The sequence below is a fragment of the Manis pentadactyla genome, chromosome X, assembly GCF_030020395.1.
Source record: "Manis pentadactyla isolate mManPen7 chromosome X, mManPen7.hap1, whole genome shotgun sequence".
Classification (NCBI taxonomy): Eukaryota; Metazoa; Chordata; class Mammalia; order Pholidota; family Manidae; genus Manis; species Manis pentadactyla.
Window position 1 is genome coordinate 99,389,985 of NC_080038.1, and position 27,954 is coordinate 99,417,938.

The window sequence follows — 27,954 nt, forward strand, 5'->3', positions numbered from 1 at the left end:
CCACTTTAGAGATGCATTTTTAATTGAAAACAGTTTTGTCAAGCTCTGTTTTCATCTTTGGTTTATTGTGTTTTTACTGTAAAGTGTTTTTTTTTCAATTTCAGTATAGTCAGATACATATCTCTTTTCTTTAAGGGTTTTAGCTGATGCTTAATGTTTAGAAATGACTTTACTTGAAACAGCTAGGAAACGTTCTGAAGGATGAATGAGACCCTGAATAAAAAGACAGACATATCATGCCCCAGGGTCAAAAGAATTAAAATTGTAGACATTTAATTCTCCACAAATAATGTATTAATTCATTGCAAACACACACCAGGGACCCATCGGGAATTTTTAATCGACCTTGACCTGCTGGGTCTTAACATTTTGTAGACATAAGGTGCCAAAAAAGGCAACAAATATGTAAGAGATAGTCTTAACTGGGTCTTTATTATATGATAAAGGGATTTGATACTTCTTTTCAGGGAATCACCTACCCCTGTTGTTTGAATGGAAATTAAGGAGACACATGTTGCCATTTCGCTTTCAAGTCCTCTAAAAATGAACGTTTTTCCCCTTTAAGCGAATTTCAGTTAACTTAGCGATTCTCCTCCCTCTAATTGAGGGAAAGGCCCCCTGCCTTCCCCATCACAGGGAGGGGGCGGAGCATTCTCCGAGAAGCCGAAGTGAGCGCTGCCAGGCCAGTCCTGGGGGAGGGGCTGCATTTCACGAGGCTGCAGCTGACAAGAAGCTTCAAGGTAATGGCTGTCTTAAAGCTAGTTATTTTCTGGGAATTTCTTTGGGCTGTGGTATTACGGTGAAAAATAGAAAAAGAGATTGTTGCGTGGGAGAGGTGGGAATGGAATATGGTTTTGGAAAAATTGCTGTTATCGCGACAGAATCAATCCCCTGAAAATTTAGTTTCTCCGGATATTTTTTGAAGTCCACAATGTGGGAATGGGTGATCACATTACAGCTTCTAAATTAAGATTTAGTGAGGCATGCCGTTCTTGTTAATTTTTTACATGGCATTCCATGTTTCTATCTTAGTTATAGGTTGTATTAAATTTCAATTTAGACATTTATTATGCCACACAAAAAATAACAAAAATGTAAACATAAGTGATTGTCATATTCAAGCACAAATATAAATGTACACCAGTGTGAAGGGATAAGGATATGCTGTTGAGTGATAATATTTGTAAAAAAAATATGCATTTTCCTTGAGAGAACTAGGCTCTCATGTCAGCAACATCTTTGGAGTGTTCAGATTCCTGGGGATTTCAAAATAAATGTTTAACCAATTTCAGCAATTTGGGAATTGCTTTATTCCATGATCATTTTTATATTTAGAAGAGCAAAATAAAGCTGAAACAGTATACCCATTTGGTTTGGGGCACATAGACATTCACAGACACACACAAATATGCAAACATACCCCTCTTGTCTTTTGCCCATAGTGGAAATTTTCCTGGACCAGATCAATCGCGTAGCCTGGTTGCTGTGTTGGTTACAGCCCTGCATGTGTCCTCCTTGCAACTCATTCTTTCAGACCACAGTTGTGGCTGCGACCAGCAAGACCCATTTTTAACATCTTTTAAGAGTGAGACAGAGAGAGGGTTTGGTTTATTTCTGTTAGTTTTTAAAATATTATTTTGCCTGGTGCATTCATACAATTGAATGTTACATAGCTGACAAATGAAAGTGTGAACATGAAGTGATTTGAAAAGATATCTGAGAGGTAGCATTAGGTTAAAAAAGCAAATTGTAGAATGGCAAGCACAATATTATATCATTTAAAGATAAAGAACTGCATTAATACAGTATGTGTAACAAAATCAGAAAAAAATGTAAGGCTACCTTACTAATGGTATTATTTATGTGATTGGTGAGACAGGACAGTCTTTACTATCTCTATTTAAAAATAATTCATAATAAACAGTCATTTTTTTGACAATTTCAGAAAAAAGTTTGAGGTAAAATGTTACACATTAGAGAGGGGAATTACATTTGAAGTGATTCACAAAAAATCACATTGAAAGTACTTATTGATATGGAAAAACTTTCAAACCATGCACTTGAGCATCTTGAAAAGCTGGTCTGAAGTCATATTAATTCATGTATAGATGTAAAAAAATATATGGAAAGATATTTAGAAAACAATACTAATTATTTTTCCAGAATTATGCCTTCTTTTTATAAATCTTATCTTTCATTTTCGGTAAGCATGAAAAACTTTTTTGATCAGACCATTGGAAGTAAAGATACTAACATTCCATTATTTTGTGTAATGCATAGCAAAACTCCAAATTTGAGCATGGTATATTCTAGAAGCCTGAGAAAACTGCTGGCTTGGCAGGATGTAGTTCCCACCCTTCTAAGAAATAACTGGTAGTAAAAGGATGCAGTTCTGGTATTGGCCACAAGATGACGCCTGCCAGATTTTCCAAATTATCTCTAGGCAACTGTTGTTAAGGAGTGAGCAAACAAAGCCATGAAACGTATTGTATTAGCAGATTATGAGACAGCATGTAGAGTGTGATTGTAGTGTCACTGGAAAATTACACGTGTCTAAAAGAGAAAGCCCTGCATGAAGGCTTATGTGAGAACTCAAACAGGAAGCATTAAAGAAAAAGTAGCGACATAGAATTTGGCTTATAGAGCCCGTAAAGCAGTTGTTATTTCCCTGCTCTCCTGTCCACATCTCTCACTTTTCCTAAGAGATGATTTCAGCATGAACCGAATAACAGCTGTATCACAGAGAGCATTTAAAATAATAAGAACAAAAAGGAAAACAAACATGGCAACTACATTACAGGTGATATTTCAACTCAATCTATATTTCAGAACAACATGCCTGCTAAGGTTTTGGTAGGGAAGTTTCTGCCATTTCCATTTAATTCCCTGTCTCCTTTTGGACAGCCTGAGTTAATATCAGAGATGCAGGTGACCTGGGGAATCTGCATGTAATACCAGTTCTGCCCCAGAAAGGCAGTATAACCATAAAAGTGCTGAGCAGGGAGAAAGCTCTGTTGGACAAGCAGCTGGAGTGAGAATCCAGACTCCCAATTCACACGGCCAGACCCTTCACGATCCATGTAACATTGGGTTAGGCTCTTGTTCCATGTTAAAACATGGTTAAGTTGAAAATGTGGAGTAGAGTTTTAAAATTCTGGCTCAGTAGCCATAATATTTTAAATTTAAAACCAGATTCTAGTATTAGGGAAGAACTATGTTAAACTCCTATAAAGAAATTACACAAATAAATATGATGATGTCTGCTAATGGAAGGTGTGCAGGTCTCAGCCAACTGCCTGCCTCCCAGGAAAGCCTTGAAAATTGCCCTTTTCCATAGGTAGCCATGACAACCATTCTAAGTATCTGACTCCTGAGCTCATCCTTTTAATGATGTCATTGTGTGTTTGTGTGAGTCCAGGGGTCACAAACCCCAGTATGTGTCTGGCTGCCTTTGGTAGATGGAGCTGCACTGGCAGCTTTAAAAAACTAAGAGAAGATTACTGTAGAATAAACCTCAAGAGGCCCCACAGTATCAAAATATCTAATAACAGAAATGGTGTCCCTGAGATACTCCCCAACACATACCCCACCAACCTCTTACCTTACACACACTTACTCATTCCTTATATGCAATAGCTATGATACAGCCTTCATACTGGGGCATTATAGAACTAGTTCTCTTTTCTTTACTTTTTAAATATTTTTCCCCCAACCACAATACATTTCTTTGGTGCCAAGTATTTATTCATCTTTTTTGTATATCTTCTCCATTTTCATTGTACACCTTCCTTCTCCTTCAACAGAAGAAATCTCTATAGTTATTCTCTTTCATCTTTGCCTCTTCTTTAAGTGAGTATCCTTTAATATCACCCATTTAAAATTATTTATCCAGGGTTCCTTGCAAGTTTTCAGAAGGATGTGTGTAAGAAACATGGAAGGAAAAAAAGCACTATTTAATAGCCCCAAGGCAGTAGAGGCCTCTCAGGTCACCTTTTTTGTGGTTAAAGGGCAGTCAAACAGACCAATGATCTAAGGACTTTTCTGAATGATTCAGAATTCGCTGATTGATTTCAGGTCTCTACCCAGATGTGCCAATCAAATCACATAAACATTCAGATTGTCAGTGGTTCATTTTGAACTTCTTTTCCCCTTCCTTCTTAGGTTCATATATACTCTTTGCTACACAGTTAGACTGTTATCAAACTTCTAAAAAAGTATTTTAACCGTGTAATGTATTTTTGATGCTGGCCATCCTAACTGGTGTGAGGTTATATCTCATTGTGCTTTTAATTTGCATTTCCCTGATGATTAGTGATGTGGAGCATCTTTTCATGTGTCTGTTGACCATCTGAATTTCTTCTTTGGAGAACTGTCTCTTCATATCCTCTGCCCATTTTTTAATCAGGCTATTTGCTTTTTGGGTGTTGAGGCGTGTAAGTTCTTTATATATTTTGGATGTTAACCCCTTGTCGGATATGTCATTTACAAATATATTCTCCCATACTGTAGGATGCCTTTCTGTCCTGTTGATGGTGTCCTTTGCCGTACAGAAACTTTTTAGTTTGATGTAGTCCCATGAGTTCATTTTTGCTTTTGTTTCCCTTGCTCGAGGAGATGCGTTCAGGAAGAAGTTGTTCATGCTTATATTCAGGAGATTTTTGCCTATGTTGTCTTCTAAGAGTTTTATGGTTTCATGACTTACATTCAGGTCTTTGATCCATTTCGAGTTTACTTTTGTGTATGGGGTTAAACAATAATCCAGTTTCATTCTCTTGCATGTAGCTGTCCAGTTTTGCCAACACCAGCTGTTGAAGTGGCTGTCATTTCCCCATTGTATGTCCATGGCTCCTTTATCATATATTAATTGACCATGTATGGTTAGGTTTATATCAGGATTCTGTTCCATTGGTCTATGGGTCTGTTCTTGTGCTAGTACCAAATTGTCTTCATTACTATGGCTTTGTAGTAGAGCTTGAATTTGGGGAGCATAATCCCCCCAGCTTTATTCTTCCTTCTCAGGATTGCTTTGGCTATTCGGGGTCTTTTGTGGTTCCATATGAATTTTAGAATGATTTTCTCTAGTTCGTTGAAGAATGCTGTTGGTATTTTGATAGGAATTGCATTGAATCTATAGATTGTTTTAGGCAGGATGGCCATTTTGACAATATTAATTCTTCCTATCCAAGAGCATGGGATGTGTTTCCATTTATTGGTATCTTCTTTAATTTCTCTCATGAGTGTCTTGTAGTTTTCAGAGTACAGGTCTTTCATTTCCTTGGTTAGGTTTATTCCTAGGTATTTTATTCTTTTGGATGCAATTGTGAATGGAATTGTTTTCCTGATTTCTCTTTCTGCTAGTTCATCATTAGTGTATAGGAATGCAACAGATTTCTGTGTATTAATTTTGTATCCTGCAACTTTGCTGCATTCAGATATTAGATCTCGTAGTTTTGGAGTAGATTCTTTAGGGTTTTTTAAATGCAATATCATGTCATTTGCAAACAGTGACAGTTTAACTTCTTCCTTGCCAATCTAGATGCGCTTTATTTCTTTGTGTTGTCTAATGTCTGTGGCGAGGACCTCCAGAACTATGTTGAATAAAAGTGGAGAGAGTGGGCATCCTTGTCTTGTTCCCAATCTTAAAGGAAAGGCTTTCAGCTTCTCGCTGTTAAGTATGATGTTGGCTGTGGGTTTGTCATATATGGCCTTTATTATGTTGAGGTGCTTGCCCTCTATACCCATTTTGTTGAGAGTTTTTATCATGAATGTATGTTGAATTTTGTTGAATGCTTTTTCAGCATCTATGGAGATGATCATGTGGTTTTTGTCCTTCTTTTAGTTGATGTGGTGGATGATGTTGATGGGTTTTCTGATATTGTACCATCCTTGCATCCCTGGAATAAATCCTATTTGATCATGGTGGATGATTTTTTCATATATTTTTGAATTTGGTTTGTTAATATTTTGTTGTGTATTTTTGCATCTATGTTCATCAGGGATATTAGTCTGTAATTTCATTTTTTTGTGGTGTCTGCCTGGTTTTGGTATTAGAGTGATGTTGGCCTCATAGAATGAGTTTGAATGTATTCCCTTTTCTTCTACTTTTTGGAAAACTTATCAAGAAAGAAAGAGTGTCTCTTAAGTTGTTTGGCTTCTGCTTTCTTACTGGGAACCCATTCTTAACTGGCTCCCTCCAGATTATAGCACATTGGCTTCTATTCCTTCCTTTCTTTCCATTCACATGTTTGCATGGCATGTGAACACTTCAGTGTAGTTAAAGACTCTGCCAATGAGGATGAATTTCACAAACTATAGGGTGCTGGTGGCATCCAGATTCTTGACATTTGTCCTTTATTAACTAATTTTCAATGGAAGAGATACTTAGTGAAGATAGGAATTGATAGAAAGAGTTATCATAATCAAGTCAAAAGTCAGATGTCTTAGGTACCCTGCAACTTTTTAAAACATATTCAGAAATAAAAATTAAAGATATCAAAACAAATTGAATTTCTAATATATTCTTTGTGCATTCCAGAGGATATTTTTATACATGCCTTATGGTACCACAGCCTTCTTTGGCAATCATTGATATGAAGTACAAATCAAATTTCCTGTATGTATCCCCAATACTTGCACCATAAAATACAAACTACTTATTCTAATTTTGGATGCCTTTTTAAGAATCAGGTTTATTGAACTATAAATTCATATACAGTTACATTCACTCAGGTGTATAGTTTGGTGAGTTTTGACAAATACATATAGTAATGTAACAACCAATGCAATCAAGCTATATATTATTTCCATAACTCCAAAATGTTCCCTTCTGCCCTATTGTAGTCAGTACTCTCTCTCTGCACTGATTCCTGGCAATGACTGATCTATTTTCTCTTTCTACAGTTTGTCATTTTCCATAATGTCTTATAAGTAGAATCATAGTGTCTATAGCCTTTTGCATCTAGCTTTCTTCACAGTATAATGTTTCTGAAATTTACCCATGTTGTTACATTATCAGTCGTTTGTTCCTTATTGTAGCTTAAAGGTATTCTATTACTCTATAAATTGTGTGTCCACTAAGATTTATAGTTTTTGGTGATCATGATTAAAGTTGTTATAAACATTCCAGAGCAGATCTTTGTATATAAGTTTTCTTTTCTCTTGGCTACCTAGGAGTAGCATTTTTCAGGTTATAGTGTGTGTGTCTAATTATATTAGAAACTGCCAAACTCTTTTTTAAAGTAGCTGTGATAGTTTATATTTTCACCAGCAACATATAAATTCTTGTAGCATTATTGGCAGCAGTAGATAATGTCATTTTTTTCTCTTTTTAATATTAGCTATTATTTTAAAGGTGTTGGTGGTGTCTTGTTGTAGTTTTACTTAGAAATCCTTAATTACTAATAGTGCTGAATATCTTTTAATGTGTTAATGTATATTTTTTTATGAGGATGTATTTAAATTGTCCATTTTTATTAGGTTTTAATCTTATTGAATTGTTAGATTTCTTTATATATTCTGGATAAAAGTTCTTTATCAGGTATGTTTTGCAAATATATTCTTCCACTCTATGGATTTCATTTTGTGTTTTGAGGAGCAGAAGTTTTCAAGTCCAATTTATCAAAGTTTTTGTAGTCCATGCTTTTTCTTTCCTAATAAATCTTTGCCTATATGAAGGTTTCCAAGATTTTCTACTTTGTTGTTTTCGAGAAGCTTCATAGTTTTTGCTATTACATTTAGGTCAGTAATTCATTTTGAGATAATGTTTATATATTGTCTTAGCTAAGAAGTCAAGATGAATATTTTTGCATATCGTGTCTAATTTTTCCAGCACTATAGGTTGAAAAGGCCATCATTTCTCCATTATCATTGCCAAAAACCTGTTGACCATATCTGTTGATCTGTTTGTATTCTATTTACCTATATGTCTATCTTATGCCAATACTACTTTCTTGATTACTATAGCCTTAAAATCAAGTAGCATGAGACTTCCAACTTTGTATTTCCTTCCTCAAAATTGGTCTGACTATTCTAGTTCCTTTGCTTTTCCATACATATTTTAGGTATCTTCTAAGTTTCTACAAAAAGCCTGCTAGGACTTTGATTGAGATTGCAATGATTTGTAGATATGTTTGCGAAGAAGTTATGTCCTAAAAATAATCTTTCAGTGAACATAGTATATTTCTATATTTATTTAGATCTTTAATTTCTCCTCTCAGTGTTTGGAAGTCTTCAGCATACATAAAAATTCACACATTTGTTGGATTTGTTCTACATTAGTACTGACTGTTTTTAATGATATTATAAATGGTACTTTTAAAAATTTCAACTTTCAAATATTATTGTATAGAAATAAATTATTTTATATCAATCTTGCATCTGGTGATATTGATAAACTTACTAGGTCTAGTACCTTTTCTTTGGTTAATTCATTAGGATTTTCTACATACATCTTTCTTCTGTCTGCAAATACAGTTTTATTTCTTCCTTTCCAATCTGTATGTCTTTAATTTGTTTTTCAGGCATTATGGTATATGTATGTATTGTATGGCTAGGATATCCAGTATAATGTTGAAAAGAAGTGGTGATAGCAGACATCCTTGCTTGTTTCTGATTTTAGTGGAAAGTATCCTGTGTTTCACTATTAGTATGATGTTAATGTGAGGGTTTTTCTGTAGATGCCCTTGGTCAGGTTGAGGAAGATCCATTTAATTCCAGGTTGCTGAGCCTTTTCTTCACATATTTTTGTGGCTTTATGTCAAATGCTTTTTCGTCTTCAATTGAGATTATCTTTTTTCCCTCTTTAGTCTGTTGATACAGTGAAATACATTGATTAATTTGGAAATGTATAACCATCCTTAAATTTCCAGAATAAACTCCATTTGGTCATGATATATTATCCTTTTCCTGTATCATTTGCTTTATTTATTTTTTGATATCATTAATATACAATTACTTGAACAACATTATGGTTGCTAGACTCCCCCTATTATCAAGTCCCCCCCGCCATACCCCATTAGAGTCACTGTCCATCAGCATAGTAAGATGCTATAGAATCATTACTTGTCTTCTCTGTATATACTGCCTTCCCCATGTCCCCCCCAATACATTATGTGTGCTAATCGTAATGCTCCTTTTTTTCCTTATCCCTCCCTTCCCACCCATCCACCACAGTCCCTTTCCCTTGGGTAACTGTTAGTCCATTGTTGGGTTCTGTGAGTCTACTGCTGTTTTGCTCCTTCAGTTTTTTTTCTTTGTTCTTATATCCACAGATGAGTGAAATCATTTGGTACTTGTCTTTCTCCGCCTGGCTTATTTCACTGAGCATAATACCCTCTAGCTCCATCCATGTTGTTGCAAATGGTAGGATTTGTTTTCTTCTTGTGGCTGAATAATATTCTATTGTGTATATGTACCACTTCTTCTTTATCCATTCATCTACTGATGGACACTTAGGTTGCTTCCATTTCTTGGCTATTGTAAATAGTGCTGTGATAAACAAAGGGGTACATGTGTCTTTTTCAAACTGGGATCCTGCATTCTTAGGGTAAATTCCTAGGAGTGGAATTCCTGGGTCAAATGGTGTTTCTATTTTGAGTTTTTTGAGGAACCTCCATACTGCTTCCACAATGGTTGAACTAGTTTATTTTCCCGCCAGCAGTGTAGGAGGGTTCCCCTTTCTCCATATCCTTGCCAACATTTGTTGTTGTTTGTCTTTTGGTTGTTGGCCATCCCAACTGGTGTCAGGTGATCTCTCATTGTGGTTTTAATTTGCATTCCTCTGATGATTAGTGATGTGGAGCATCTTTTCATGTGCCTGTTGGCTATTTGAATTTCTTCTTTGGAGAAGTGTCTGTTCAGCTCCTCTGCCCATTTTTTAATTGGCTTATTTGCTTTTTGCTTGTTGAGGTATGTGAGCTCTTTATATAATTTGGATGTCAACCCCTTATTGGATATGTCATGTATGAATATATTCTCCCATACTGTAGGATGTCTTTTTGTTCTATTGACGGTGTTCTTTGCTGTACAGAAGCTTTTTAGTTTGATATAGTCCCACTTGTTCATTTTTGCTTTTGTTTCCCTTGCCTGGGGAGATGCGTTCATGAAGAAGTTGCTGATGTTTATGTCCAAGAGGTTTTTGCCTATATTTTTTTCTAAGAGTTTCATGGTTTCATGACTTACATTCAGGTCTTTGATCCATTTTCAATTTACTTTTGTGTACGAAGTTAAACAATAATCCAGTTTTATTCTCTTACATGTAGCTGTCCAGTTTTGCCACCACCAGCTGTTAAAGAGACTGTCATTTCCCCATTATATATTCATGGCTCCTTTATCATGTATTAATTGACTGTATATGCTTGGGTTTATATCTGGGCTCTCTATTCTGTTCCACTGGTCTATGGATCTATCTATTCTTGTGCCAGTACCAAACTGTCTTGATTACTGTGTGGCTTTGTAGTAGAGCTTGAAGTCAGGGAACATAATTCCCCCTGCTTTATTCTTGCTTCTCAGGATTGCTTTGGCTATTCAGGGTCTTTTGTCATTCCATATGAATTTTAGAACTATTTGCTCTGGTTCAATGAAGAATGCTGTTGGTATTTTGATAGGGATTGCATTGAATCTGTAGATTGCTTCAGGCAGGATGGCAATTTTGACAATATTAATTCTTTCAAGCCAAGAGCATGGGATGAATTTCCATTTATTAGTGCCCTCTAAAATTTCTCTTAAGAGTGTCTTGTGGTTTTCAGGGTATAGTTCTTTCACTTCCTTGGTTAGGTTTATTCCTAGGTATTTTATTCTTTTTGTTGCAATTGTGAATGTAATTGTTTTCCTCATTTCTCTTTCTACAATTCATTGTTAGTGTATAGGAATGCAACAGATTTCTGTGTATTAACTTTGTATGTGGCAAATTTGCTGAATTGAGATATTAGATCTAGTAGTTTTGGAGTGGATTCTTTAGGGTTTTTTATGTACAATATCATGTCATCTGCAAACAGGGACAATTTTACTTCTTCCTTGCCAAACTGGATGCCTTTTATTTCTTTGTATTGTTTGATTGCTGTGGCTAGGACCTCCAGCACTATGTTTACTAAAACTGTGGAAAGTGGGCATCCTTGTCTTGTTCCTGATCTTAAAGGAAAAGCTTTCAGCTTCTCACTGTTAAGTATAATGTTGGCTGTTTGTTTATCATATATGGCCTTTATTATGTTGAGGTAGTTGCCCTCTATACCCATTTTGTTGAGAGTTTTTATCATGAATGGATGTTGAATTTTGTCGAATGCTTTTTCAGCATCTATGAAGATGATCATATGGTTTCTGTCCTTCTGCTTGATGTAGAGGATGATGTTGATGGATTTTCGAATGTTGTACCACCCTTCCATCTCTGGAATGAATCCCACTTCATCATGATGGATGATCTTTTTGATGTATTTTTGAATTCGTTTTGCTAATATTTTGTTGAGTATTTTTGCATTTATGCTCATCAGGGATATTGGTCTGTAATTTGCTTTTATTGTGGTGTCTTTGCCTGGTTTTGGTATTAGAGTGATGTTGGCCTCATAGAATGAGTTTGGGAGTATTCCCTCCTCTTCTAATTTTTGGAAAACTTTAAGGAGGATCAGTATTAGGTCTTCACTAAAGGTTTGATAAAATTCAGCAGTGAAACCATCTGGTCCAGGAGTTCTGTTCTTACACAGTTTTTGTTTACCAGTTCCATTTCTTTGCTGGTCATTGGTCTATTCAGATTTTCTGTTTCTTCCTGTGTCAGCCTTGGAAGGTTGTATTTTTCTAGAAAGTTGTCCATTTCTTCTAGGTTATCCAGTTTGTTACCATATAATTTTTCATAGTATTCCCTCATAATTCTTTGTGTTTATGTGGTATCCTTAGTGATTTTTCCATTCTCATTTCTCTGTTTTTGTGTGTAGACTCTCTTTTTTTCTTGATAAGTCTGGCTAGGAGTTTGTCTATTTTGTTTATTTTCTCAAAGAACCAGCTCCTGCTTTCATTGATTCTTTCTATTCTTTTGTTCTTCTCAATTTTATTTATTTCTGCTTTAATCTTTATTATGTTCCGCCTTCTACTGACTTTGGGCCCCATTTGTTCTTCCTTTTCTAGTTTCATTAATTGTGAATTTTGACTGTTCATTTGGGATTGTTCTTCTTTCCTGAGGTAGGCCTGTATTGCAATATATTTTCTCTTAGCATGGCCTTCGATGCATCCCTTCAGATTTTGTGTTGTTGAATTATTGTTGTCATTTGTTTCCATATATTGCTTGATCTCTGTTTTTATTTGGTCATTGATCCATTGATTATTTAGGAGCATGTTAGTAAGCCTCCATGTGTTTGTGGGCTTTTTCATTTTTTTGCGTAATTTATTTCTAGTTTCATACCTTGTGATCTGAGAAGCTGGTTGGTACAATTTCAGTCTTTTTGAATTTACTGAGGCTCTTTTCGTGGCCTAGTATATGATCTATTCTTGAAAATGTTCCATGTACACTTGAGAGGAATGTGTATCCTATTGCTTTTGGATGGAGTGTTCTGTAGATGTCTATTAGGTCCATCTGTTCTTATACATTATTCAGTGACTCTGTCTCTTTATTTATTTTCTGTCTGGTTGATCTGTCCTTTGGAGTGAGTAGTGTGTTGAAGTCTCCCAAAATGAATGCATTGTATTCTATTTCCTCCTTTAGTGCTGTTAGTACTTGTTTCACATATATAGGTGATCTTGTGTTGGGTGCATAGATATTTATAATAGTTATATCCTCTTGTTGGACTGACCCCTTTATCACTATGTAATGTCCTTCTTTGTCTCTTGTGACTTTCTTTGTTTTGAAGTCTATTTTGTCTGATACAAGTACTGCAACTCCTGCTTTTTTCTCCCTATTAGTTGCATGAAATATCTTTTCCCATCCCTTCACTTTTAGTCTGTGTATGTCTTTGGGTTTGAAGTGAGTCTCCTGTAGGCTGCATATAGATGGGTCTTGTTTTTTTATCCATTCATTGACTCTGTATCTTTTGATTGGTGCATTTAGACCATTTACATTTAAGGTGATTATTGATAGGTATTTACTTATTGCCATTGCAGGCTTTAGATTTGTGGCTACCAAAAGTTCAAGGGTAATTCCCTTACTATCTAACAGTTTAATTTAACTCACTTACTATACTATTACAAAAACAACATAAAGATTCTTTTTTTCTCTCCTTTTACTTCCTCCTCCATTCTTTGTATGTTATGAAGCATATTCTGTACTATTTGTCTATCCCTTGGGTGACATCTGTTTAGTCTTAGGAATACTTCCATCTATAGGAGTCCCTCCAGAATGCACTGTAGATGTGGTTTGTGGGAGGTAAATTCTGTCAGCTTTTGCTTATGTGAAAATTGTTTAATCCCTCCTTCAAATTTAAATGATAATCTTGCCAGATAGAGTATTCTTGGTTCAAGGCCCTTCTGCTTCATTGCATTAAATATATCATGCCACTCTCTTCTGGCCTGTAAGGTTTCTGTTGAGAAGTCTGATGATAGCCTGATGGGTTTTCCTTTGCATGTGATCTTTTTTCTCTCTCTAGCTGCTTTTAAAAGTCTGTCTTTATCCTTGATCTTTGCCATTTTAATTATTATATGTCTTGATGTTGTCTTCCTTGGGTTCTTTGTGTTGGGAGATCTGTGCACCTCCATGGCTTGAGAGACTATCTCCTTCCCCAGATTGGGGAAGTTTTTAGCAATTACCTCCTCAGTGACACTTTCTATCCCTTTTTCTCTCTCTTCTTCTTCTGGTACCCCTATAATATGAATATTGTTCCATTTGGATTGGTCTTAATATTCTTTCATTCTTAGAGATTCTTTTTTCTCTTTGTGCCTCAGCTTCTTTGTATTCCTCTTCTCTAATTTCTATTCCATATACCATCTCTTCTACTGCATCTAATCTGCTTTTAAATCCCTCCATTGTATGTTTCATTTCAGATATGGAATTTCTTAATGATTGAATCTCTGACTTAAATTCATTCCTGACTTCTTGAATATTTTTCTATACCTCCATAAGCATGTTTATGATTTTTATTTTGAACTCTCTTTCAGGCAGATTGGTGAGTTCAGTTTCATTTGACCCCTTTTCTGGGGTTTGTGAGATTTTGGTCTGAACCATATTCTTTTGACGTTTCATATTTCTGTGTGGTGCCCACTAGTGCCCAGAAGCTCCAGTTTTTGGAGCTGCTCAGCCCCTAGAGTGAGGTTGGGGATCGTAGGGGAGTGGAGCTGGTGCCTGGGGGGGAGGAAAGATCTGTTTCCTGATTCCCATCTGTGGTGCCTGTCTCTGGTGTCAGAGCCAGTGGGCCAAGCACACAGGTGTAAGCCTCTGTGCTTTGTGTCTCTAGCTGTTGTAGCTGGGTCTCCCTCTGGCTGGCCTGATGCCAGCACAGTGACTGCAGGTTTATGAACCAGTGTTGGCAGGCTAGGAGGAAGGCACAGCAGGCTGCGTGTCACAGTGGGGGGCCTCGTAGATGGGTGGGGGAAAGGCTTGGGTCCCACCGGATGAAGGCTTTGGTACGTGTTTTGTGAGGTCTGCTCTGTTCATAAGTCTGTATTCAGTCTGGTTCAGCCTTCTTTCTTGTTGCTATTTTAGGGTTAGTTGGATTAATTAACTATATGTTCATACTATTTGTGGTTTTGAGAGGAGTTCTCCATCTTACCTCTCACTCCTCCATCTTGAATCCTGGAAAGAGTCATTGGCTTTTTTATGTATCATTTTCTATGTCATTCTATATCATTTTCTACATCATTTCAATATCTATATAATTGGATCCATGTTTGTTTATGAAAGATACTGATCTACAGTTTTCTATATTTGTTATGTTCTTTTTTTTCTAGTTTTGGAATCAGGTTATAGCTAGTATCATAAAATATGTTGAAGAATGTGTTCTCCTTTTCTCACTTCATTGTCATCTGGCTTACATAACATACAGTACTTTGCTTGCAGTGGAGCCTGGAGTACCAAAGGATTTTTCTCCATTATCTTTCTCCACTCCAAATTTTTATCAGTCTCTTCACACCTCTGCCCCTAAAAGGTAGGGGTGTCTCTCTGCATGCTCTTGCTTATTTCACAGGAGTAGGCTCCTGTTATTACTAAGTGTTAGGCTCATAGTGAGGCTGGGAGTGCTCTCTGTTATCATGTGCAGACTCAACGTTAGGGAGACCCAATAAACTGGACATAGAGGGTTGCAGTTTCTCAGTATTCTTTCCTGTTGGCATGACCCCTAACCTGTGACTTGTATCTGGGGTTGGTCATTGGTGAGATATATTCTTGCCCCTTCCTCATCAGTAGTTGACCACTGCTTTTTTTTCAGGTAGGACCCTGGGCCCTTGGATTCCCTGTTCCTCCTCAAGGCCAGAGGATTTTTGCTTCTTCTACTTCTCCAGCAGGATCTCTGCCTTTGTTCTGGGAATGGGAGGGTTTCCTATCTTCCCCGGGTTTTCTTGCGACCTGTCACACAGAAGCAATGGGTTGTTACCTGAGTCAAGGAGGAAAGTGTTTGCTGCTTTTCCCATAGCAGCTTAAGGTTTTTGCTTCCCATAATAGAAGGGTTTAGATAAATGTGTAGGGCTGCGTGTCTGTCTGCCAGCAACAGCTTATTGCCTCCTGTTTACCTGAACCACTGATGTGGACTCTTTTGGTCTCCTGTCTTGTCTGCAGTCATGTTTGTGTGCTTTTGATTAAGGACTATAAAAAACAACTTGGAAGTGAGTATACAAGTGTCTTGTATGCCAGATATTCCAAACTACTAACACACTAGCTCATCAAGAACTTAGGAATTCATTAAGATTGAGTTATTTTTACCTGCTTGAATGATAACCATCTCTGTCTCCGTGCATTGCCAAAGGTGAAACAGTGCATGTAGCCCTCTTTAAAGGGGCTGGTCACATTTTGGAATTCAGTTTATTTCAGTTCTCTGATGGTCTCAAGCAAAGTTATGATTTTGTATATTATCAGTTTTTTTATCATTGTTAAGTTATGGGTGACATTCTCTTACAGCTTTTATATCCTAAGCAGAAGAGGAATTGGTGCTTTCTAATAATGTATGTGTGGCTGTGTTTTTTCTTTTTAAATATGCCTTAGGAAAAAACAACTGGTTTCTACAAAGAAAAAACTGAAGGAACAAAACAGCAGCAGAATCACAGAACCCAAGAATGGACTAACAGTTACCAAAGGGAAAGGGACTGGGAAGGATGGGTGGGAAGGGAGAGATAAGGGGTAGAAAAAGAAAGGGGCCCTACGATTAGCATGTATAATGTGGGGGGAGGCACAGGGAGGGCTGTGCAACACAGAGAAGACAAGTAGTAGTGATTCTACAGCATCTTACTATGCTGATGGACAGTGACTGTAATGGAGTTTGTGGGGGGGACTTGGTGAAGGGAAGAACCTAGTAACCATAATGCTCCTCATGTAATTGTAGATTAATGATACCAAAAAAAAACCACAAGTGGTTTCTAAAGCATGCTTAAGAGTTAATTTTTATATAATAGCTATTAAATTTTTCCATTTAAATCATACTTTAAAGTATAATGCATAACACATGACTTTTTTGTATACATTTTGGATTTTATACATGTATAGATTCATATAATCACTATCACAGTCAAAATACAGAAGAGTTCCATTGCCCCCACAGCTTCCTGTGCTATCCTTGATAGTCACACCCTCCTCCCATCTATAATGCCTGGTAGTCACTGATCACATCACCCTCACTATACTTTCCTCTTTTTGAAAATGTCATGTAAATGGAATAAAAAATATTGTGGCAGACCTAGTATTATGACCCAACTCCTTGTATAATTCCCACCCCTTAAGTGTGGGCAGAACTTGTGACTTGTTTTTAATCAATGGAATTTAGCAAAAGTGATGGGCTATCACTCCAATAATTACATTATGTTATATAAATTGATGTTAAATTAAATGCAGAACTAGGTACAGAATTCTCTTTGAAGTTCCAGTGACTCCCCACACATAATTATTTCAAATTCATTAATCAATTCACCCATTCATCATCCAGCACACATTTATAGAGCATTTTCCATTTGCAATGAGGTAGATACAGTGTATCTTAGTGATTAAGAGGATGGACTCTGGAGTCAAATTACCTAGATTCAAATCCTGTGTGCCAAATGCTTTGAAGGTACCCTTATAAAAGTTGATTAATCTCTCTAATGCCTCATATACAGAACAGAAATATTCAAAAATCCCATCTAAGAAGATTTTGTGAGTATCAGGGATATGTTGTGTGTATACAGAGCACTTGACAGAGTACCTGGCACATTGGGCTGCTCGCATCTTTGTCATTGTTTTTAATAATATCACTGTTAGTATGTTGAATGAGTTTCTTATGGTACCCCGTGAAATAACCATCTTATTTTTAAATGAGATAATATGTCAAGTGCTGGGAACAGTTCTTAACATATAGAAAACTTTGTATTATAGGTTTTAGATATTATTATATAAATAATTCTTATATAAATTCATTATAATAATTGTAATAGTAGTAGCATTTATTACTGTTGGTTATCATTCTTCTCTACCTCCTTCTACAAAACAATGAAATCTAAAATATTGGACAAGGAATTAACTTTTCCTTTGCATTTTGTTTGTAAAATGGTGAGGTGGTGTAGCATTTCCTGATTTATGTGTAATATAGAAAATAGACAAAGTAAATATAAGAAGGTATAATTTTAATGTAATGACCATACTTTATGTGCATTTGGTTTTCTCTCCAAATGTGAAATGAGAAGACAGAATGAGAAATATTGCATTATAGGATATATAATTGAATATATCTCTTCACTTAAATAAAGCCATATATACACTGACCTGGTAATCCTCTTTAAATTATATAGTAACATTTTGACAGCTTTTGAAAGGTTAATACTATAGTAAGAATGATACTATTTTTATTGGTGACTGTAAAATTAGCTGTTTTATTCTACATGGTGACTTAGGTAAAACAGAAGTTTACTGTTTCACTAAATTAGAGGGATTGAAATGAGGTAGTTCCATTATTCAACAGAATGGCTGTCTGAATTCTATCGTGGTCAAATTCTTAGAGAAGGAAGAAAAAAAGTGAAAGTGAAAAAAGCTCAAGCTAGCTGTTTACCACCCTTGGAGATACCTTTTCTAGAATCTTCACAACTATTTCTGCTTACATTCTCTGGCAAGAAATTCCATCACATGGCTATGGCTTACTCAGTAAGAGAGTCTAGAAAAGTAATATTTTAATACTTTACATTGCCATCCTGCATGCAGCTTGGATTCTGCTAATGAGGCAGAATGCAAAGAGTGGTAAGCAACTAGAAGTTTCTGTCCTGGTCATTATAAATATGACACATAGTTGGAAAAAAAATGCTTAAACAACCACTAAAAAGTCAATAAAAGATCTAAAGGGAAAACTTCTCATGGCAGAGCGAGTGCTCTGTATTCACCAAACTCTGTTTCATTTTCTTCCTTGGTCACAGAGATACTACCTTCTTCTGCCTCTACAGTTTTAGCTAGTTGACTATGACCAGCCGTGATGTTTGCCAAACCTGGCTCTTAAAACCTTCCGCAGAATTCTGCAAGCTCCCTCTTCATAGGATTACTAGACAAGTGCAAAAAATGCAGTGCAGGACTTCAAGGCCAAAGAAGATGGTAAAGCCACAGTATTGAAGTTGGAGTCCTTTAATGACTACTTGGAACAGATAACCCTCCCCCGTTTTTGACCCCTTGATGACCTATATTGAACTTTGACATCAGCAAAATAAACTTTTGTGGCTGACCCTCCAAAATTTAGTGGTTGTTTATAACTCAAAACATTATATACTCTAATTATTAAAACCTTCAATAATACACCAGCCTAGATATTATCTTAATTAATTCTTTGGTATTTATTCTTCCAATATTAATGCTTATTTAAAGGTGGATTAAAATATATTACTTATTATATGATACAGAAGCCAAATAAAGCACTTCATCCCTACATATTTTCATTCCCCAAATTATCACTAATGAGATTTAAAATTAGGTTAAATCAGAAATCTAAATTTAAATTTAACACAATTTTAATAAAATTTGAAAAATGTGTTTCAGAAATACCAATAAAAAAGATATGCAAATTTTCAAAAATTGATTTTCCCCTCACTGAATTTCCTGAATGAAAAATACCAACAAAATATAAGAAGAAATTGTCAATTATTGATGAGGGTATGTGAAATGGGTACTTTACTGCCAAACTAGTGATTTTCTATCTTTAGTGTGAAATATACATGTTTTTGAACAAATTTCTGAGACTTCACTGAAGCACTTAAGAGAAGAACTGTATAAAAAGAGAGACTTACTATGTCCCAGAAACAGAAAAAGAAATAATATAAGGAAGCCACTCTCCTCAAAGTAATGAGGTTTTAGTGCAGTCTCAATAAAGATCCCTAGTGAGCTATTGTAATGGTGCTTGACAAGCTGGGTTTTAAAGTTTACCTGCAGAGATATAGGACCAGACAAGGTAAGGAAAAAAATATGTAAGGAGTATTTTAAGCTATATTTTTATTTTTTAATAAAGTGATTTTACTAACCTCTTTTTTATCAAGAAATCATTCACCCAAAGGGTTTGAATGGAAATTAAACACACTTGTTGCCAATTCATTTCAAAAAGAGCATCTCTATGCCTTAACACTTCAGTTTAATTTGACAATTCTCCCTCTAATTCAGGGAGGGGCCTTCTGTCTTCTTCATCACAGGGAGAGGGTGGAACATTCTCTGAGAAGCTTGGAAGTGAGCTGTGCCAGGCAAGTCTTGGGGGAGGAGCTGCATTTCACCAGGCTGCAGCTGACAAGCTTCAAGGTAATGGCTGTCTTAAATCTAATTATTTTGTAGGAGCTTCTCAAGACCCTAGAGTAAAGATGAGATAAATAGGAACAGAGGCCTTGAGTGGTGGGAAGGGTGTGTGGTTCTGAGAGAAATGATGGAATTTTGAATGAATTAATCCTTTGGAATTTTTTAATCTCCCAGTGCTTTAAAACTCCACAGTGAGAGAAGGGGTGATCAGATTACAGCCTCTATATTAAGACTTCAGTGCAGCATGGGTGTTCAGGCTAATTTATTGACTTGGCATTCCATGTTTATAATGCTGGAAATTCTGTTAACTGTTTGAATTTATATGCAATTATTAATTTACACAGAAATATAATGGATAATAATATTTACAGCTTGGGGGAAAATACTCATATGAATTGATTGACACATAGACTGTGTATGTGTCACCTGTACATGAATGTGGAAAGGGGAACAAATATTAGTTGAATGAAGACACTTACACATATGAATGCATATATGTATGTGTGATTAGAAAAAAATCTGGGAGACAATAAACTCCCATATTAGCATTTCTAAGTAGTCAGGTTACTATTTTAATAATACTTTTAGCTTACTTAAGCACCTTTAGAACAGATTTCCCCACTATTACTTTTATAATCATGAAAGAAAAATAAAGCTCAAGCAACATATCCATTTTGTTTCAAACAAAAGGGTTCATAGACACACAAACATGCAAATACGTGCCCCTTGTCTTTTGCCCATAGTGGAAATTTTCCTGGACCAGATCAGTCGCGTAGCCTGGTTGCTGTGTTGGCTACAGCCCTGCATGTGTCCTCCTTGCAACTCATTCTTTCAGACCACAGGTGTGGCTTTGGCCAGCAAGACCCATTTTTCTGTATCTTTTTAAGCTTAAGAGTGAGACAGAGGATTTGGTTTACTGCTATAAGTAGTTTTTAAAATTACTATATGGCATGATATAACCATGCAATGGAATGCTATGTATCTGCAGAAGAGAAACTGAACTTCTACATGTGGAGATTTGAAATGTCTGAGAAATAGTATAAAGTGAAAAACTAAATTACAGCATAGCCTTTATCATATGGTATCACTTAGAATTAAATATGTATGTTAGTAAAACTTACATATGCTACTACAATACATGCAACCAAATCTGGGAAAACATATCTGCCACACTATTAACAGGATTATTTGTATAGTTGGAGGGACAGGGACAGCTTTACTGCTCTCTATTTAAAATGCTATTAATATGTAAGGAAAATACTGAGATAAAATGTTGCATATATAGGAAAAACCTCATTTAAGTAATTCATAAAAATCATGGTAGCAAATACTTATGTAGAATAATGTTCAAACTCTGCTCTTAATTGATATATGTTGGTTTGAAATAATATGCATTCATCTATACATGAAGAAAATTCTGGAAAAACAGAAAATATTCATAGTGATTATTTGTATAAAGTATTTTGTATTTATCTTTCTGCATCTTTTCAATTTTAAATACGCTTCCGGATATTTTTGTAACTAGAAATATTGTAGTTGAAGACATTATAATCCTATAATGCCTGGTGTGTATAATCCTACACAACAAAACCCTTGGTTTAGAAGATTCCAGAAGTCTGGGAAGACTCCTTGGCTGGCTACATGAAGTTTTCACCCTTCTCTCATGAGGATCTGATAGAGATTGAGGCGGTGGGTGTCTGTGCTGCCTTGGGAGGCTGCAGTTCTGGCTCTGGTCACAAGGTGGCGCTTGCCAGGTTCCCCAAATTTTTTCTAGACAACCATTTTTATTAAGAAGGCAAACAAAGCAATGAAACATATTTTGTATTTGTGGACAGTGATACAGCATGTAGAATATGATTAACATTCCACTGAAAAAAATTATATGTGTAAAGAAGGAAAAATCCACATGGTGATAAGAGGTTTCAAATAAAATCTGTAGTCTGGCTCATAATAGATGTTAGAAAAATCACTACCTCCCTTCTCTCTTGTCCCACCCTCATATTTTTCCTGAGACAGATGATTTCAGTATGAACTAAGTAGCATAACTATATCACAGATATAATAAATATAATAGGAAAATAAACATGGCATCTACATCACATATGACATTTCATCTCCTTCCTGTGTTTCAGAATGACATGTCTGCTAAAGTTTTAGTAGGGAAGTTCATTTATGCCTTTTCCTTTTAATTGGTTTCATTTCCTGTCTCCTTTTGGATAGCCTATCTCCTTTTGGAGTGAGACTGAAGACAACCAGAACACAGGGCCAGACCTTCCATGATCCACGTGACACTGGGTAAGGCTCTTCCCATTTCATAAAACATTTCACATTGAAAACATGTCAAGAACTTAGGGTGTAATTTATTTTGCTTCCTGCTCTGGAACCATAGCATTTTAAATTAAAAGTCACATTTCATATTAAAATCATGTTAGGTTGAGAATTTAAGGTATAATTTCGCTCCCTGTTCTATAGCCATGACATTTTATAATTTTAAGGCATAGCTTCTAGATTGGGGAAAGAATTTCATGTATTAAACAACTATGAAGAAATCATGTAAGAGCCTATTCAGATTTCTACCTGATGTCCTAGCCAGCCACCTGACTCTCAAAAAATCCTTGATAACTTATCCTATCCAATAAGTGCACATAGCAACCATTCTGAATCTCTGCCTTCTATGTGCATGCTTTTAACAAAGGTCAATGTGTTTTTCACTTGAGGTTTATTAGAAATCCAAAGTGTTGAGCCCTATCTAGACCTGAATAAACCTCTTAGGATAGGGCCTGGATATTTAGTTTTATGATGTCTTCAACATAATTCTTATACTTGTGAAATTTAGAGTCCCCCTGCCTTAGGTATAACGTTAGGGGCATAAAAGTCCCAAAGTATCTTATAAATAGAATCCCTGACACACCACTGTAAACTCTTCCACCTCTACCTGCATGTACACAAGTTCACTCTTTAATAATCATATGCAATAATAATGGCAAGTTTTTGAATTTGAAGTATTACAAAACCACTTCACCAATTCTTATCTCCACCTTACATTATGCTACATTTTTCCTTTTGTCTGATGCCCAACTGAACATATATTTTTCTTTCATCTCTTCTCTATTTGCAATTGCTCACCTTCTGCTTTGGCAAAATAATTTTATTTGTCACTTTTTCTTCTTTGCCTTTTCCCTGTTTCAGTATCTTCCATATTGTCCCATTCAAACAACGTGTTCAAGCATCCTTGGGAAATTCAGCTGGAGAACAGGCTACACAAGCTGTAAACACTTTGCAGTTCTAAGACAAGTGAGACTTTGGTAAAAGTATTATTTTTGGTAGGAACTGCCCTAGCAGTAACAAGAATAGTCAGATACCTCAATCTCTGATAACCTCTTGGCACCCAAATCTAAATCATAATGGATGCCGAATATGTCCTGTGCAATTGGAAAGACCAGTTATGGCCAGCAAAAGTTTTGTCCAGATCTGAGACTGTGTCAAGCAGTAAGAGAAAAAAGACATTTTCCCTAGAAGTTCAAATACTCTCACTAGACGAAAAAATTAATGTGGAAAGCACAGAAACAAAGATCCTAAATAAATTTTACATTGAAGCTATTGCCTCCTCCCTAGCAGCACAATTAGAGGTCAGTGCTCCACCTATAGAGAAAACAGCCTATGGAAGGTCACTTAAAATGGCACTAGATATTCTGAATGAGAAAGCAAATTTGAGTCAAGCAAGCAGTTCAGATGATGAAGACGAGACCACTACACTGTCTCAAAACGTACCACAAAAGCTTTCTGATTCACCCCCTAGTAAAAGGTTTCGGAGGCGTGAAGAAGATTTATTGAAGTGTCTTGAGGAAAGCGAAAATCCAACGTCACTGTTAGTGTCTTCAGAGGTTGATGAGTCCCTGTATGATGATAAATCGCAAGTGCATGCAACCATTGATGGTGTTACAATTGAAATGGAAACAAAGTCATGGCAAAACTCCAGCTGGTGCCAGACTTCCACTTCATTTTCAGATAATGATGACGAAAAGGAGAGCAAGAAAAAAATTGTCATCTCAACAGTTATGTCTTTGCATTCCACAATTAAAGAGGAGGATGCATGTGTTAAAGAAGAAAAGTTCTCTCCAACTTCACCTACAGATATCTTCATTGTGCCCAAAGCTTTGAAAGAGGAGGCACAAGACGTCTCCCCAGAGACCCTGATTGTTCCCGCTGAATGTCCTACCTCCTCAGAAAATATTGAAGATCCTGGAGAGGGTCCCTCAAATGCATGCTCAGATACCAGCCAGAATCAGCCTACTGTGGATTCAGAGATGGGTGCTGCAGCATCCCCCAGGCATTGTTCATGGGACTGTCAGGTTTCACTGAGTGCCTCTAAACGTGCCCTGGATTATTCACCCCTTGTGAATAATGAAAGAAATCTGCAGAGATTGGATTTTGAGGATCTTGGGGAAGAACTTCAAGTTTCAGAAGAGTCAACACATCTAAATCCTATTGATGCTTCCATATTAGATGACAGTGAGGAAGATGAAGAACTTCCATGCTTTGTTTTTAATTATGAACCATGTTCATTTGAAACAGGTGTGATAGTCTGGTTTAAATATCAAAAATATCCATTTTGGCCAGCAGTGATAAAAAGCATTAGGAAAAAAGAGAGAAAAGCAAGTGTGCTTTTTGTTGAGGCAAACATGAATGCTGAAAAGAGAGGCATGAGGGTGCCTTTTAGAAGATTAAAGAAATTTGACTGTGAAGAGAAACAAGCACTAGTGGAAAAAGCCAGAGAGGATTACCAGGAAGGTATTGACTGGTGCATGTCGCTGATTTGTGACTACAGAGTTAGAATAGGTTGTGGTTCTTTTACAGGCTCTTTACTTGAATATTTTGCTGCTGACATTAGTTATCCAGTTAGGAAAACAATCAAGCAAGGTACCTTCAGGAACTTATTTCCACAGCTGCCAAATGAAAAGGCTGAGCGACCAATGGCCATGACTTCCCGGACCAAGAAAATGTCCTTCCAGAAAATTCTCCCTGACCGAATGAAGGCTGCTCGGAACCGAGCCAACAAGAACCTAGTGGACTTCATTGTGAATGAAAGGGGAGCAGAAAAACATCTTCAAGCCATTTTAAATGGCACAAAAGAGTCCAGATGGCTGAACTCATTTTTGAAGGCAAAGAGGTTTACACGCTGTGTGGAAACATACCTTGAAGATGATGATCAATTGGATGAGGTGGTGAAATATTTACAAGAAATCTACAAAACTATAGACAAAAAGATGCTGACTTTGATAAGAGATGATAAAGTTGAATTTATCCTGGAAGTTCTACTGCCAGAAGCAATCATTTGTTCAATTTCTGCTGTTGATGGGTTAGAATACATGACAGCTGAAGCAAAGTATCTAAAAGGACCATCTCTGGGATACAGGGAAAGAGAATTATTTGATTCAAAAATCATATTTGAAAAGAGACGGAAACACCAACAAATGAAGCTCTTTGAATCTCCCAAGAGTCCAAACCATAACAGGGAACTTTCGTAGACAGCTTAAAAAAAAAAAAAAACCTCTGAACAATTCTAACATAAGTGTTTTCCAGAAATGGGAGACTGAGTAATGTGTTCATTTTTTGTTTTTGGTGATCTTTAGGTTCTGTGTTATTACATCTTCATTTTCTTCTCTTAAGCTTCTTCAAAACCAATTTAGTTAACACATCTCAGCAGTTCTGCTTTCCCATACACTTTTAGAATGCCTTAATTCCTAAATGATTATTAAGGGAAAGTGCTATTTTGTTTTTTGACATTTTTGTGTCTAGGCTGTATAGTTAAATACAGTGTGCACAATTATTTTAATATTAAAATTGCACTGATACTAGATATTAAGCAAGATAATTAGAAAAAAGTCTAAAAACAAGTTCTATATTTTTTGCTTAGTTTTTGTATAATATTGGGTTTTCTCTTAAGATAGTTGAATTATTTTTCCTGCCATACCTATTTATTTTTGGAAAAAAATCTCTGAGACTTACAACCAAAGATAGAGATGCTTTGCTATATATCATAACGGACTGCAATAGCTTTTGCAAGAAAACAATCTGCAATTTGAAAATAAAGTAAATGGATTACCAGCATGCAGTCTTTACATTTGTGAGTAACATCTCAGCATACAGAAAATAATTTTGGCAGCCTTGAACAGGATTGTTTATTTTACATTTCCCTGAAATTCCATCTGTGGGAATGTCTGTTATTCAATAGATGAATGGTTTCTTGAAACAGACAGACATTTGGCTGTCTTCATAACAATGGCTGTATCTTAATATAGCCATCTGACTACATGTGGGAGGCAGAGTCATTGTGTTCATGATCTGGCTACTCTAGATGTATGAGTCCAGGCTGACTGCTTATGAGCCCATCTAGTTTTGTATAAACTGTAGAAAGTGCAAGCACTTTGCTCTGAGTCTTTATCTCCAAGTACATAGTAATTGGTTTCAAACCAAGCAATCTTTATCATCTGTCTTATTCCTAGAACAGTTCCAGTTGATTCCAATAATATAAGTGCCAACTGGTAAGTCATTCCAGGCTGCTTAGAAAGAGTAGATGAACCAGAATCTGTGAATTTGGGAATGGGTCACATTAAAAGCCTCCATTTGGCCAAATATGATAATAACATGAGTATGTTTAAAGTGTGAAGCCCGTAAATTGTTTATTCTAACTTGAAACAAGGCTTTAGTGAAAACAAATGTTAGAAGAGTGACTTTATTTTAAAAACTTGACATAAAAATAAATACTAAAGGCTTAATAAGAACCTGCGTGCATTTTTACTCTGAGTGAGACAACTGTCACTCCTGGGCTTTTTTTCATGTTCACATGGCCACGTGTCAATGTAAAATTTGCGAAAGTTTGGTGTTTCAGTTTTTAATAAAACCATTTTATTTTCCACCTTGGATGTTCGCTTCATCATACTTCAGATTGTGCAGCTATATAAGTGATATTTCTGTGGATTTATATATAGAGATAAATACAAGATTTGTTTGGAATTTTTGCTTTTTGTAGTTGTCATTTTAACACTTGTTATACATTACCTTTTCATTCTGAATAAATACTCACTTTCATGATTGATTTTGTGTTATTTTTTTAAAAAGCCTTCCAAAATCTATAAGGTTCAGATTCCACAGAACCTTACTTGGTCCTGTTTGACAAAGACCAAAACTCAGGCATACAGCCTGTACCAATCCACATAGCTTACTCACGATCCTGAGGAGTATTTGACAACAGACTATCACCACACTATATGTGGACCTTATACACTGAGGAAATGCACTGTATTTACTCTATAATATTGTGTCCCTTTGATACTAATATATTACCTACCTTTGGTTTTCTCAGTGGAGCCATCTTTATCTCTTATTTCTAATATTTTTCTTTACTATCTCATCAATTCACTCATTCATTCATACAATTGTGAGGCAGGAGAGCAAGCACTGTGTGGTTTCAAACTCTGCTCAGAGGATTTAAGGTACCAGATTTAAGGTGACACAGATGACAAATCATTTCTAAAATGACTAAGTTGCATTGCTTCATCATAATAGAAGTATTTGTTAACTTCATGGAGTAACTTCCTGTATTTGAAAACCAGAGCCTTGGGTTTCCCCATATTTGTAAGTTCCTGGGTGTCTGGTTATGATAAATGGGCGACATCTGATCCTCCTGCGATATCATTTATTTTGCAGCATTTATTGAAGTGAAGGGAGATGTGCTTCAGGCACGCATCTATTCTTTTTGAATGAGTTGGGCTTTGGAATGTGGGAGTAGATGAGTTTGGCTTCCAACTCAGTGTGGATTCTAAGATACCTTTAAGCCTGAATGGTTGTTGACGCAGGTTCTAAGATTGCCCTCATCTGTATCTCTCGCCCAGATTTGTGTGTCTGATGGGAATGCCCAACCTGTCATCCACCCTAACCTATTGGATTAAGGAAATGCTCGGCTCCTTCAATCATAAAGCAGACTGTTGAATATCAGTCCTAGATTCTACTTGTAAGGTTGGCAGAGCTGCGTGGAAATTGCATTCCCATTTACCTGTCTCTATAAAGACAGAGTAGAACTCTTGAGACCTGGAATAACGGTAATTGTG

At 36.2% G+C, this 27,954-nt stretch overlaps 1 protein-coding gene across 2 annotated transcripts; it reads left to right on the forward strand.

Moving 5' to 3' along the window:
- Positions 1-704: 704 nt before the first annotated feature.
- On the forward strand, positions 705-26,930 carry PWWP3B (PWWP domain containing 3B). Of its 2 annotated transcripts, XM_036879357.2 has the most exons (5): positions 705-740; positions 19,747-19,849; positions 20,587-20,685; positions 22,064-22,138; positions 23,033-26,930. In XM_036879357.2, the coding sequence occupies exon 5, from the start codon at positions 23,248-23,250 to the stop codon at positions 25,369-25,371; it is 2,124 nt and encodes a 707-aa protein (XP_036735252.2). In that variant the 5' UTR covers positions 705-740; positions 19,747-19,849; positions 20,587-20,685; positions 22,064-22,138; positions 23,033-23,247; the 3' UTR covers positions 25,372-26,930. The 2 variants fall into 2 exon arrangements, with proteins under 2 accessions (XP_036735252.2, XP_036735253.2); XM_036879358.2 differs by lacking the exon at positions 20,587-20,685.
- Positions 26,931-27,954: the final 1,024 nt, after the last annotated feature.